Here is a 14642-nt window from a genome sequence, read left to right as displayed (position 1 = left end):
TAGATAGTAATAATAAGGAATAAGTAGGGATGTCCAAACTTTTGACCAATGGTGGTTTATTATTTTAAATTACCAAACATAGATATTCACAATGAAACAATTCATTTTAATCAAGGCACTGTGTTATTGCAAAAATCTCCCATATTTTATTTGGTCAAATTTTCTTCAAACCTGAGACAATTTTAAAATGATTCTACTGTAAATTTCCAGGATCATGGGGTATATCACTTGAGGGCACTGTATGAATTTTAGAAAATATTATTTAACATTGTTTGGCATGTGGGGAAGAATATTTCTCCATCAGTACTACACGTACAACACGTTGGAGTTTAACAATTAACCAGACAGAGATATGCATGGTACAGTAATCAGTTGGATGTAGAATTTGCTGTTTATCAAGCAGCCTTTGGATCATTTAAACACGAAAATTGTGCAAGTCTATAAAACGTTATACAATCATAAAACCAAAGTATATATATATATATGTTACCCTCTCTTTGGGATTGTATGTTCAGTCGGCGTAATAACTTATGAGTCTTTCTGCTTCTCTGATGCCTGTGAGGTACGCTCCATGGGTGGTGGTGTAAAAGTTCACATGTGTAGCTTCACCAGCAAACAACACCTGAAAGTGCTTCAAAAACAAAGAGAAATAAAATAATTTTGTTTAAGGGTTAGTTCACCCAAAAATGAAAATGATGTCATTAATGACTCACCCTCATGTCGTTCCAAACCCGTAAGACCTCCGTTCATCTTCAGAACACAGTTTAAGATATTTTCGATTTAGTCCAAGAGCTTTCTGTCCCTCCATTGAAAATGTTTGTAGACTGTCCATGTCCAGAAAGGTAATAAAAACATCATCAAAGTAGTCCATGTGACATCAGTGGGTTAGTTTTTGGTCCAAAAATAACAAAAACTACGACTTTATTCAACATTGTCTTCTCTACATTGTCTTGAACTACAAACATTTTCAATGGAGGGACAGAAAGCTCTCGGACTAAATTGAAAATATTTTAAAGGTCTTACGGGTTTGGAACGACATGAGGGTGAGGCATTAATGACATAATTTTCATTTTTGGGTGAACTAACCCTTTAACTTCATCACTGCTTGATTTTGGAAAATACAATCTGCTACTTATCTTTTACACTTTACAGTATTGTTATTGTTGACTAAAACTAAAGCTATTACAATTATTTTACTTAATTATTTTAGTAACTGAAATAAAATATATATGTTAGATGAAAATTTTGCCTTGTCAACTAATTGCCGTAAAATAAGTAGTGTCGCATCTAACATAAAAGTTTGTCTGTATGTAAGTGTGTATGTATGTAAGTGCATATATATATATATATATATATATATATATATATATATATATATATATATATATATATATATATATATATATTATACACACACATACATACATTTTCTTTTCGAGTATGCTCATAAGCATAGTCTTAAATGAGTCAAATAAAGTCTTAAACGAATGTAAAGAGTTATGACAATAGGATGTGTCAGATCTGCGTCATGTGTGTCGGGTCTTAAAATGACAGCAGCCTAATAAACCTGAGACTGAATAACTTTTGTAGCTTTAATAAAAATTAATCTATATTTAATTTATAATTTATACAGTGAAAACTGTTGTGTTTGATAACTATTAAATTTCTGTATATTTCCTACCGGTTATATCAAATATTTAAAATAAACTGTCTTTATGTTGTTTCTACATTAATTTGGAGATTGAATGTGAAATTATTACAATATAAAATACAAATAAAAATAAATATAAAAACTTTAATGTTAACTGTAATTAATCATGATTAATTACAGAAAAATGTGATTAATTAGTTTTTTTAACCAATTGACAGCACCTATATATATATATATATATATATATATATATGTGTGTGTGCGTTCACATATGTACACACACACACACACACACACACATATATGTATGTACATATACAAACTTTTATGTTAGATGCAATTAATCAAGATTAATTGATTTGACAAAACTAAAAATAAGCTGAAGCACTAAAATAATTAAAAAAACAAACAAAAAAATCATTATAAAAAATAATAAAAATGATTAAAAGAACAAAAAATTACTAAAACTTAAAATGAAAACTGAAAATATAAATATAAGCTAAATGAAAAACTTATCAAACACTACTAAAGATTTTGTTCTATATACATGAAAATTAAATGCATGTATATAATGTAAATAAGAACACTTATACAAGATATGAAGAGTTACCTTCCTTCCACTGCATTTATCTTTAGGGGGAAGAGGTGACGCTAATGTCTTGTGTGCTTCCACTCCATTGACACCATTAGAAATAAATGTATAGGAGCCACGGACATGGGGATCAGAGCCCCATCTGGTGATCAGGGTCTTTGAGACTTCTGGCACTGACCAGCCTGTGAAAGACCTGAGCAACCTGAGTAAGACATAAACAGAGTTTGTTATATATGAAGAGACACATGATATTTGACAGAGAGAGATATTTGACCACGGTAAAATGATCATGTATTTCATCATTATGTTACCATACCTCACACAGATAGCTGCAATTTCACTGTCCTGAAGACTCTCCATATACAGTGCTTCTCTACCTGTGATCCAGCCACAGAGAGCCGTGGGATGACGAGCCACTGTGTCAAATCCGGTGATCTTCTTGAACCATGTCTTTTTCCAGGTTTCTCCTTCAGACAGAGACTCATAAACATCTTTATCTTCAGGCCCCTCTTTCCACACCAGCTGAACCCCGGCACAGTCATCTGGCCAGAAGCTTTTCTCGAAAAACAGGAAAATTTTGTCTACTATCCCAAAGCTAAGATTCTTAATTGCAGATAGCTTTTCTTCTGGTAAGGACGGTTCGAACATGGTTGTCGCTTTGTCTTTGAGAACCCCCAGAGATACGGTGACAATCACATGGTCTGCCTCAAAGCTCTCTCCATTTTCACATACAACCTTAACAGGATACATTTGATCTTCACCACATTCCCATTGGATGCTCTTGACCGGTGCATTACACTGGACAGTTCCTGAAGGCAGATCTTTCAGGAGAACATCCAAGATTGCTTGATATCCACCAGGTCCCAAAGTATTAAAAAATCCTCCCTCTAGAGCGGTGTAATAGCTAATCTGAGATGCAGAAAACTCATAGAGACTAGAGCAAGCCTCATCTGTGCATTCGATCCTCTTGCACCATTCATAAACTTGCTGGCCATCTTCTGTTGCAGCTAAAGGAAATTCACCAAAGGCATCGTCCAGATAAGCACCTAGAGTTAGTTTTTTGTGCTTGCACTCAAGTTCATCATCAAAAGCTTTGTCGGTGAGCTTGTTGAAGTGCGAACACACCTGATCTACAACTGTTGTGGAGACCTGCTTCCCATTTTCTTTGAAAAAGTAATCTTGAGGAGTTACAGAACGGGGTAAGCACATATTTTTGCGTGCAGAAGGTCCTTCGGATAGCAGGTTCTTCTCTTTTGCAATCTTGAACAGGGGGTTTCCTTTCTGCCCGTGGATCCAGTTAGCTCCAACTTCAATGATATTCTCAGTGAATGGTTTAGTGGTGTGAACTCGACCTCCAACCCTCTCCTTTGCCTCAAGAACCAAAACATTTTTAAATCCTGCCTCCACCAACCTGGCTGCAGCAGCCAAACCTGCAAAACCTGAACCTATCACTACAACTTTGGCATTTTCTGGTCCTGTACAAGTACTCATTCTTTCTGCTTAGTTGAGCTGTTTAAAGAGAGAAAAGCAGAACATGTATATATCATAAGAACTAAAATCAACTCTTGCTCAGCAATATGTAGCAAATAACAGAGAGAACAGGTGATATGAGTGAAGTGCACTATGCTCTAAAGGAGTTTCCTTTATGTACCAGTGCTTTAACACCTGTAACACCTGACCTTTGTAGTCCACTGATTCTTGAGATAAGGGACAAAACGTGTCCTACACACTAAAGCCCTCTTTATGTTAAAAATGAGGAAATTCATAAAAATGTTAAAAAACTTACATCTAATGCAAACCTTATATTTTTAAATAATTTTTTAGTATTATTTTGAATTTTTCTCTATACTTGGAAAACACATGTAATTTAACCTGTCCTCTGCATAAGGGTAACAATGTAAAACTGCCTAACAAAGTGTTTAAAACAGCAACAAATTCAATATTATACAGTTAAATTGAAAGGCAGTAATACAAAAGGTACGTTTTAAATTATATTTTCCATAAAAAAATGCCTATCAAAGATGTGTCCTCATTTTGCATCAACTCCATTAGGATTTTATAATTCTGAATAAATCAGGCAATGCCATGGTCAACTTTAACTGTTAGGAACCCTTTCCTATTTCCTGCTTATTTTGGATGTAGGACACAAAGTCCTATCAACTAGATTTATCCCACAACTAATATATATATTATATATAGTTGTGGGATAAATCTTGGCATTTTTGTTATGTGTTTAAGGAAGCTAAAACTGAGGAAAAACAAAATGGCTCCACTGTACAACACATAAATATAAGCATATTCAATTTATATAGACAAAAATATTCAATTTTGTCAGCTCCGTCAGATGTCAACTCCATCAGTTTTTATGTGACAGAGTTGACTTGTAAGCTGAGTTGGCAAGTTCTCACAAAAACTATTTATATAGTGATATATATTTTTTGCATTATTATATTTACATATATTTGACCTGATTTACAAGTCTTGTAAACATAAAGGCCCGGTTTCACAGACAGGGCTTAGAATAAGCCAGGATTAGACCTTAGTTCAATTAGGATATTTAAGTAGCTTTTATAAACATACACTTAAAAAAAAAAAAAAACATAACTGGTGTTCATCTTGAGACAAAACAATGGCACTGACATTTTTAAGGTATGTCAGTGCAAATTGCTTTCAGTTAAAACTGCTCAAACATGCATTTTAGTCTACAACTAGCTTAAGCCTTGTCTGTGAAACCAGGGGTATATCTTTAAATCTACAGCTGACAATGACATGCACACAGACACACACACCTGTTTGTATAGCTATCTTTGTGAGGACATATATTGATATTAGGGATGTAACAATACCCTCGTGTCACACTTTGATACATATCAAGATACTGAACTCACAATACGATATTATTGCGATACTTCAAGGCATATGGTAAAAGGTTAACAAAAAATTAACTGGTGATTAAAATGCTAAATTTGGTACTACATTTGGGAGTGGAAATTAGTAGGCTTGGACTTGCTGTGCTGGTAACCCAATGCACAGGACAATGATGAAACCAGAATAAAAACATTCATGATTCTGAAGCTGAAAATGCCGAAATAAAATATGAACATGCTTGCACTGTCATCGACTAGATATATTTAACATAATGTAGGCCAGCTTTTGCAGGTAACACAAGACATTTGGCATTATCAGGACCCACAAAATGCATTGTTATACATTATATTCAACATTATAGTAGTTCAAGGTTGAACTGACACTAAATTTGAATTTTTATTTCACAGTAATTTTCATTTCGGCTGAATTATACACAATACATGTTGTCACTATGCACAATTTATATTGTTGAATTTCTTTACTGCGATAAACTCTCATAACTAATTTCCTAACTGTTAAATAATTTCTTATTTCTTGAGCTTTACTTTTTGACTTTCTTTGTGTCTTCGGATTTTTCCATTGTGCACACCATGTGACAAAACAAGAAGTAGTAGTCCTTGGACACAGTGATACTCTCACACACAACCAGAAGTTGAAGACACACACACATTTATACACATTTCTTATTTGTTATTATATAAATATAACGAAAATTTCTTGAAACACCATACATGGTAAGGTTTGATTCTTAAGTCATATGATTGGATGCTCAAGCCATCCTGGAGATTGTTGTTTGACTTGTCTATAAATATGAACCTTGTCACACATCACAGGGGTTGAGGTGCCCGTTTCTAAACTGATGACTGAGGCAACAAATATTCTACCTATGATTGAGAATTTAACCTAACACTAAGCCTAACCTAAAAACAGCCATTTAAAGTGTTTATTATACATGATCTATCCATGCACATTATTATTATTATTATTATTATTATTATTATTACCACCTGTCACTCACATGAGATCACAGCAATATCAAACCCTAACGTAATGGACTTCATAGAGAGCAAACATGTCCAACGCCAGCTGCCAAAAGTTAAAGTCTTGCAGGACAGGCACAAATTAAATTTAATAGTTTCAGTTTAGAGACAGGCCACAGATCCTTTGGATTCACATTGAATTGAGAACATTTCTGTTGCTTCTACAGGGTGGCACATAGTAATGCTTACCTTTCTGGTCCCGAACAAAAGCAGGAAATCTTTAAATGTAGCCACAAAAAGCCGTTGCTCAGCAATAAGTAGCAAATAACAGAGAGTACATGTGACACAAGTGTAGTGCACGATGCTCTAAAGGGGTTTCCTTTATGTAGTGCTTATAAACACCTGTAACACCTGACATTTTGGAGGCTGTATGATACTTACAAAATGTAATTGCTGCCCTGTAAAACTACATAAGCGAACACATTTTTGTTTTCAATTCATACAGCTTCCTTGGCGACCAGGAATGACAGTGTGAAGACATCAACGATAACGTTTTTTCAAAACTAATTCAAATTAAATGTCTGTGTATATATAAAAATAAATAAATAAATAAATTAAAAATAATAAAACTAAATGCATTTTAAAAATGACACTTGTTCCACCAAACAAATAAAATGAATTTATAAAATATTCTTAATATTCCTTTTTTTTCTGGATGAAATCAAAGTCCTTTCTTTGATGAAATACAATAACAGTTCTGCTAATGCAGAAGATGGCGCTAGTGAACTATTCTTTTGCCACTGTGTGTCCTGAGGTAAAAGTGGCTTCTCCCAAACTGTTTACGAATTACCTATAAAATTACAAAAACCTCCAAACAACGAATTAATTCACAAGCAGATAAACAAATGAAAACGAGAAATAATCGAAGAAAAATACGCTAAACAATCACAAGACAGGGAAAATAAATATCACCTATCTCACAAACTCCATCTATAGTTTAGCTACTGCAGCTATGCAACTGTCTCAAGGTTAGTATCTGTGTCTGTCTGCACTGTCTTACAAATATACATATTTATGAATCATATATTAGAAATAATTATTAACTAGAATTTATGTAATCATGTGCCGTAGCCTGTACTACGATGTGTCTGTGGTAACCTGTTGGCAGCCTATGTTTTTCAAAGGCTTTTTAAGTTTGAAAACTACAATCCCAGTACAGTTTAAACCAGAATAAAGTCGTTTGCTGGCCTTAGCTAGCCTCAGTCCCAGGCCAGTCAGGATAGTATGATACCACCTAGGATGACTTGAACATCTGATAGCTTTCCTGAGTAACTAGTGGGCTGCCATAATTTGACTACCATTCTCAAGCTTTGATATCTATGCTATTGTTACTAGTTGTTTGCTGTTTCAGAAACCTCACCCTGCAAAAATTTCCGGGAGATGGCACAACAATTCAGTTAGCAAAGAAAACACACTAGTGGCTCCTTTAAGAAACCTTGGTGCAAGTCAGCATGCCTGGTAATGATAACATTTACCAGACAAAATATCATGCCATTTTGGTGTTGTATGCACTGTAGCATGTATGCAGAAGTTCAGCTACATGATCATTAGGCTAATTGTCACTCTGATAAAATGAGGTTTAAAATGTATTTCTTTTTTTTTTTTTATCCATCATGATTGTTTTAATTTTCCATATAGCTATAGAATATAGCTGCAAGCAGCAATTAACGGGGTTCAAGCGTATTAAGACCTTTATGATAATAAGTAATAAGACCTCCGTTAGCCTGGTCTAAGAGGTGCTCAAAGTTTATAGGCCAATGGCAGCAATGTTTTTCGAGATACACGAATGTCATCATAAATCATCTCAGACAAAGACAGTGCATGCCAATTGTCAAGGCATTTGGACTAACAGTTGCGTAGTTATGGCTGTTTTTGTGTTTTTTTCATAGTATAGTGCCACCAAGTGGTTTTTTTTGTATGACCACAGAATAAACTCGCACAAAAGTTTGGTGAAAATATCTAATTTCGTTCAAGAGTTATATACATTTAAGTGAAAGTGGCCCTGCCTACTTCGAACTTTTTGGTATGGTAACTTTTTGCCAGGAAGGTCTCTAGATAATGTATATCAAGTTTATTTGAGTGAATCGGATAAACGGCCTATGAGGAGTTCGAAAAAGTAGATTTTTAAGAAAATTAAAAATGGCGGAAACTACGGAAATGCGGAGATAAACGTTTTGTTCGTATTGAGCCAAGGATTCCAATGATATAAGACACTTGTGTCTACAACAAACGGTCTAGGAGTTATGAGCAGTTTCACGTTGTTGATCGCTCTATTGACCAAGCGGGGTCATACCTTGTCAGGCTCTCCTGAACTATGTGTGCTTTGGGTGGGGAACAAAATATCAAAAATGGTAGGTGGATCCTGTTGCAGAACAAGAAAATCCATGTCCAGGCACTCACATAGTGACGTTCCTAGTGGCGCACCCTGACGAATGTAGCCCTGTCTTACAATAAAAGCTTTTTAGCTTCTAATTATGTGTGCGCCTTGACGTGGATTTTCTTGTTCTGCAATGAGATACACCTACCATTTTTGACAAACAAACAATATAAGCCCAAATTAGGGTGTGCGAAATCTTGATATTCTGGGGGAATTTTTTTTTCTCAATAAGGATAATTAGGCAAATAGGCAATATTTTGCTAATTGTGTTTTTGTGCCGGTACCATGGCTGTTTTAGGCCTGCCTAAAACTGCCAGTAGGTGGCAGCCTACTTAGTCTTAATGAGTGAGTGATTCATTCAATCATTCATTTAAATGATTTGTTCAAAACAGTTGATTCATTTAGAAACAAAGCAAATGATTGGCTGCATCCGAAATAGCATACTCTCTTGAGCAGGTACTTTTTTTGAATAAGTAATTACTTCAGGACCGCTAAAAAATATGTTCTATATAGTGTGAGTATGTGTAGTAGTACGAATCTAATCCGGACGTACTACAGTCGCCATGCTGTCATTATCATGTTACCTACCAGTTTCAGTTGCGTCGCTTCACTGCCATTCACAAATCCCCTCCCGTGGTCTCATGGGATAGTAAAGTTTCCATCGTATGCACACTTCAAAATCTCTCAGCAAGTAGTAGATCATCCGGGTACTTTTTTGCCTACTCTTTTGTGAATTTGGACATACTTCTTTTATCACATACTGTTTTTTTGCCTACTATATAGTAGGGAAGTGTGCGATTTCGGATGCAGCCATTGTCTTTAGGAATAGTTCATTGAATCATTGACTCAAATATTTGGTTTTAAAAAACAGATTAATTCAAGTATGAAATATTGCAGTATTGCTCTGAGATGCACAGCAGTTCTGCCCCATCTTTGTTTGGAACTATTTTCGTTGGCTAAACAGAGCAAAAACAGACAATATTGTGTCCAAAATATATCATGATATTCGGGAAAACTGTACTCTTCCTTGTGTGATATGTTAAAAATATAAAAAATAGGGGATTTCTAACTGGCTTTTTCATGCAGTGAACTTTTTTGGTCTCTCAAGACATGTTTTTGTATGTCTTTTGCAAAGTGAGTGACATAGGCTTCTTGATAATGTCAGCTCGCTTATTGTTAGAAAGACAATTATATTATCGTAGATGTTACATATCACACACCGTAGCCCAAGCTATGCTTCAGCTTTATTTTGTGAGTGGATAATGCGAATAAAACCATTGGAATGCTTAACAAAATAGGTATTTTACAACCAATAAATAAATATGCATATTGCTGGGTATACATTTATATGCATCTTTTGTGCGACTGTGAGTTGACCTTTATAAAAAGAACTTACAGTACATTGCTTACCTATATTTCTTCTTTATAAAGCATAATCATTTTATTTATTTATTTTTTTCAAAAAAAAAAAAAAAAGCATAGATTAAACACACTCGCTACAAACACACCCCAAAGCAGAGGCATTTTAGCATTATCTGAGTCACTGAGTGGAGTTTTGCCACAGTATTGGACATTCACCATAAATGTCGCTCTTGGCAGTGGACAGCATTGGGATGTTTGTTACCAAAGGTATTGCAAAGGTATTTCCAACTTCTTTTTCTTCAAACTTCGCTGTGCTGAAAAAAAGCATAGCTATAGTGGAAATTCAACGTAAAGCCTAAAGTATGTTTTGGTTTTTACATGTGACACAAATTTCATCACCAGAATAGTACACTTGTGCACTTTGTACATGCAGGTTGCACATGCACATTAAAATTTTTGCACTAATCAGTTGTTCCACAAGGTGGCAAACACTGGCCCGGGTCCTTGTTTCACAGTAGAAAATGAAACTAAAGAGATAGAACAACAAAATACCAGAGACTGCAACAACAACATACGTGTGAGAGGGGGTTATGATATAGCCACAACTTTAGTTTAAAACAATAAAAAGACATTTTTATTGGTCATTACTTCTGCATAAAAATAGCACAGACACTGGACAAAGATGAAACTTTCTAGAGCACATGCGACCACCTGCATTTGCGCACACTATCAAATGGAGTATATTTCGAAAGGATACAATTTTGAATGTATGCACGCGCTAACGTTCGTAAAAAATAAAATAAAAAAAACTTTGGGATTAAGTTGCTTGGGTGCAGTTCACTTAACGGCCACCGGTATTGCTAATACCAAAAGTTCCTGAATTCTACATAGCCCCTTTAAAGCAAGTGGTGCTCAGATTATATTCCCAGTGTAACAATTTATTTTAATCAAGGCACAGTCTCATTGCAAAAATCCTCTATATTTTGTATTGTTCAATGTTTTCCCCAAAAAATATTCAAGGCAATTTTAGAACAACTTTTTTGATTAGTGTACATTTCAAGGATCATGCTGCACACCACCTGAGGGCTCTGTATGTGTATCAAATTTTGAGAATTAATTTAATTAATATAAATGTTTTTGAAAACGTTATTTAACATTGCTTGGTGTGTGGGAAATAATATTTCGTCATCAGTAGTACACAACACTTTGGAGTTTAACAAATAACCAGACAGAGACTTACACGGTACAATGATAAGTTGGAAGTAAGCATTTGCAGTTATGGGTAATTTAAACATACAACTTGTGTAAATCTATAGGGTGTGAGAGCAAGTCTATAAAATGTTAAACACTCATAAAATTTTATTTTCATGAAACCAAAGTGTATGTTCTCTTCTTTTTGTGACTGTATGTTCAATCGTTGTAGTAGTTTATGAGTCTTTCTGCTTCTCTGATGCCTGTGAGGTACGCTCCATGGGTCGTGGTGTAGAATTTCTCATGTGTAGCTTCACCAGCAAACAACACCTGAAGGTGCTTCAAAAACACAGAGAAAAATTATCATTTTGTTAATAACTTCATCACTGCTTGATTTTGGAAAATGCAATCTGCTAACTATCTTTTACACTATCGCAACTGACAGCAGAATATGTGGATATGAGTATTGTTATTGTGGATATGTGCAATGTTATTGTTATCTAAAACAAAAGCTATTAAAAATTATTTTGTCTACTAAATCTACTAAAGATTCATTATATTTTGTACTATATATATATATTCATACAACCAAAATAATAGAACTCTTATACAAAATATGAAGAGTTACCTTCCTTCCACTGCATTTATCTTTAGGGGGAAGAGGTGACGCTAATGCCTTGTGTGCTTCCACTCCATTGACACCATCAGGAATAAATGTATAGGAGCCACGGACATGGGGATCAGAGCCCCATCTGGTGATCAGGGTCTTTGAGACTTCTGGCACTGACCAGCCTGTGAAAGACCTGAGCAACCTGAGTAAGACATAAACAGAGTTTGTTATATATGAAGAGACACATGATATTTGACAGAGAGAGATATTTGACCACGGTAAAATGATCATGTATTTCATCATTATGTTACCATACCTCACACAGATAGCTGCAATTTCACTGTCCTGAAGACTCTCCATATACAGTGCTTCTCTACCTGTGATCCAGCCACAGAGAGCCGTGGGATGACGAGCCACTGTGTCAAATCCGGTGATCTTCTTGAACCACGTCTTTTTCCAGGTTTCTCCTTCAGACAGAGACTCATAAACATCTTTATCTTCAGGCCCCTCTTTCCACACCAGCTGAACCCCGGCACAGTCATCTGGCCAGAAACTTTTCTCGAAAAACAGGAAAATTTTGTCTACTATCCCAAAGCTAAGATTCTTAATTGCAGATAGCTTTTCTTCTGGTAAGGACGGTTCGAACATGGTTGTCGCTTTGTCTTTGAGAACCCCCAGAGATACGGTGACAATCACATGGTCTGCCTCAAAGCTCTCTCCATTTTCACATACAACCTTAACAGGATACATTTGATCTTCACCACATTCCCATTGGATGCTCTTGACCGGTGCATTACACTGGACAGTTCCTGAAGGCAGATCTTTCAGGAGAACATCCAAGACTGCTCGATAGCCACCAGTTCCCAAAGTATTAAAAAACTCTCCGTCTAGAGTAGTGTAATTGCTAATCTGGGATGCAGAAACCTCATAGAGACTAGAGCAAGCCTCATCTGTGCATTCGTTCCTCTTGCACCATTCAAAAACTTGCTGGCTGTCTTCTGTTGCAGCTAAAGGAGATTCACCAAAGGCATCATCCAGATAAGCACCTAGGGTTAGTTTTCTGTGCCTGCTCTTGAGTTCATCATCAAAAGCTTTGTCGGTGAGCTTGCTGAAGTACGAAGTCACTTTATCTACAACTTTTGTGGAGACCTGCTTCCCATCTTCTTTGAAAAAGTAATCTTCAGTGGTTACAGAACGGGGCAGACGCATGCTTTTGCGTGCAGATGGTCCCTCGGATAGCAGGTTCTTCTCTTTAGCAATCTTAAACACGGGGTTTCCTTTCTGCCCGTGGATCCAGTTAGCTCCAACTTCAATTACATTCTCAGTGAACGGTTTAGTGGTGTGAACTCGACCTCCAACCCTCTCCTTTGCCTCAATTACCAGGACATCTTCAAATCCTGCCTTCACCAAACTGGCTGCAGCAGCCAAACCTGCAAAACCTGAACCTATCACTACAACTTTGCCATTTTCTTGTCCCGAAGAAGTGCTCATTCTTGCTGCTTAGTTGAGCTGTTTAGAGAGAGAAAAGCAGAAAATGTACAAATGTAGATGTAAGAACAAAAATCAACTCTTTCTCAGCAATAGGCTAGCAAATAACAAATACGAGTGTAGTGAACGATGATCTAAAGGAGCTTCCTTCATATAGTGCTTAAACACCTGTAATACCTGTAAAACCTGACCTTTGTAACCCATACAATTCACAGTATCATTGTTTACATAGATCAGGTGATTATGGGACATCCAATGGCAGAAGAAGGTTCTAATACAATACATTCAGCATGACCTCTCATCTCGTTTGCACTTTTGAGGCTGTATGATTCTCACAAAATTGATTTGCTGCTGAGTAAAACTACAAACACATTCTTGTTTTTATACTGCTGCCTTGATGGTAATGACAGTGTAAAGACAGTGACATTTAAAATGTTTTCCAATGAGAGAATTCAAAATAAATGTCCTTGTACTGAAATAAAAAATTAATTCCTTCATTTATAAAACTAAATACGTTGTCCAAATGAAGACCTTCGCATATCCACTCACAAAAATAGTTTTTTGATATATTTACGGTACAAAATATCTTCATGGAACATGATCTTTACTTAATATCCTAATGATTTTTGGCATAAAAATAATTTTGACCCATACAATGTATTGTTGGCTATTGCTACAAATATGAATGACACTTCACAACTGCAAAACAATCATCCCAATAAAAACACAGATTGCTGTATTAATTTCTTTAGTGCTAAACTTTTATGAATGTGGGAACAATTACTGAGTAGTACACCTTTAAATATATGTTTGCGATTTGTCATACATGTAAACCTGCCGTGAATGGTAGGCTAATGCTTTTTATCAACAATTCCAATTCTTGATATCTGTAATTGAATTTTTACTAGTGAAATGTCACCATAGGCTGTAATTCAGATTCAATTTTTAATATCAAGAATTGATTTTTTACAAGTAGAAATTCCAATTTCACATATCAGAAATACAATTATTATAGTAAAAATCATAATTTTTGATATCATTAATTACTTTGTTACTAATGCAAATATGTATTCTTGATTTCAAGAATTGGATTACTAGTAACTGTTATTTTTAAAATCAATGATATGATTTTTATAGTGACAGTGTTAGTTTCTGATATCATGAATGTGATTGTTATACTATAAAGAAAGACATTTTAGATATTTGAAATTATACTGATATAAGAAATACATTTTCAGTTATCAAAAATGAATATTTTTACTATTAGCAATTCAGCTGATATCAACTAGTGCCAAATTAATTCTTGATATCAAAAATTCACATTTTTACTAGTATAACAATGTCATTATTAATATCAAAAATTATGATTTTTACTATAAGAATTGTATTTCTGATATGTGAAATTGGAATTTCAACTAGTAAGAAATCCATTCTTGATATCAACATTTGAATTTGACTGGCAG

At 35.1% G+C, this 14642-nt stretch overlaps 2 protein-coding genes across 2 annotated transcripts; both read right to left on the bottom strand.

Moving 5' to 3' along the window:
• Nucleotides 1–128: 128 nt before the first annotated feature.
• On the bottom strand, nucleotides 129–4128 carry LOC137036226 (spermine oxidase-like). Its single transcript, XM_067410261.1, has 4 exons — nucleotides 4116–4128; nucleotides 2560–3739; nucleotides 2262–2445; nucleotides 129–631 (listed from the first exon to the last, which is right to left on the bottom strand). The coding sequence occupies exons 1-4, from the start codon at nucleotides 4126–4128 to the stop codon at nucleotides 512–514; spliced, it is 1497 nt and encodes a 498-aa protein (XP_067266362.1). The 3' UTR covers nucleotides 129–511.
• A 6979-nt stretch (nucleotides 4129–11107) lies between these two features.
• On the bottom strand, nucleotides 11108–13225 carry LOC137036413 (spermine oxidase-like). The gene is made up of 3 exons (XM_067410569.1): nucleotides 12008–13225; nucleotides 11710–11893; nucleotides 11108–11420 (listed from the first exon to the last, which is right to left on the bottom strand). The coding sequence occupies exons 1-3, from the start codon at nucleotides 13180–13182 to the stop codon at nucleotides 11301–11303; spliced, it is 1479 nt and encodes a 492-aa protein (XP_067266670.1). The 5' UTR covers nucleotides 13183–13225; the 3' UTR covers nucleotides 11108–11300.
• Nucleotides 13226–14642: the final 1417 nt, after the last annotated feature.

This window comes from Chanodichthys erythropterus, chromosome 14, assembly GCF_024489055.1.
Source record: "Chanodichthys erythropterus isolate Z2021 chromosome 14, ASM2448905v1, whole genome shotgun sequence".
In the NCBI taxonomy this organism is placed as follows: domain Eukaryota; kingdom Metazoa; phylum Chordata; class Actinopteri; order Cypriniformes; family Xenocyprididae; genus Chanodichthys; species Chanodichthys erythropterus.
The sequence above is the reverse complement of the archived record's forward strand: the minus strand, read 5'-3'. Positions and strand labels throughout refer to the sequence as shown.

Bases quoted from the DNA above. Each gene is read 5' to 3' on its own strand.
- LOC137036226 (XM_067410261.1), bottom strand. The intron at 2,446-2,559 runs GTATGGTAACAT...TGTCTTACTCAG, and splicing joins ATTGCAGCTATCTGTGTGAG to GTTGCTCAGGTCTTTCACAG. The intron at 632-2,261 runs GTAACTCTTCAT...TTGTTTTTGAAG, and splicing joins ATAAATGCAGTGGAAGGAAG to CACTTTCAGGTGTTGTTTGC.
- LOC137036413 (XM_067410569.1), bottom strand. From the start codon at position 13,182: ATGAGCACTTCTTCGGGACAAGAAAATGGCAAAGTTGTAGTGATAGGT. The intron at 11,894-12,007 runs GTATGGTAACAT...TGTCTTACTCAG, and splicing joins ATTGCAGCTATCTGTGTGAG to GTTGCTCAGGTCTTTCACAG. The intron at 11,421-11,709 runs GTAACTCTTCAT...GTGTTTTTGAAG, and splicing joins ATAAATGCAGTGGAAGGAAG to CACCTTCAGGTGTTGTTTGC.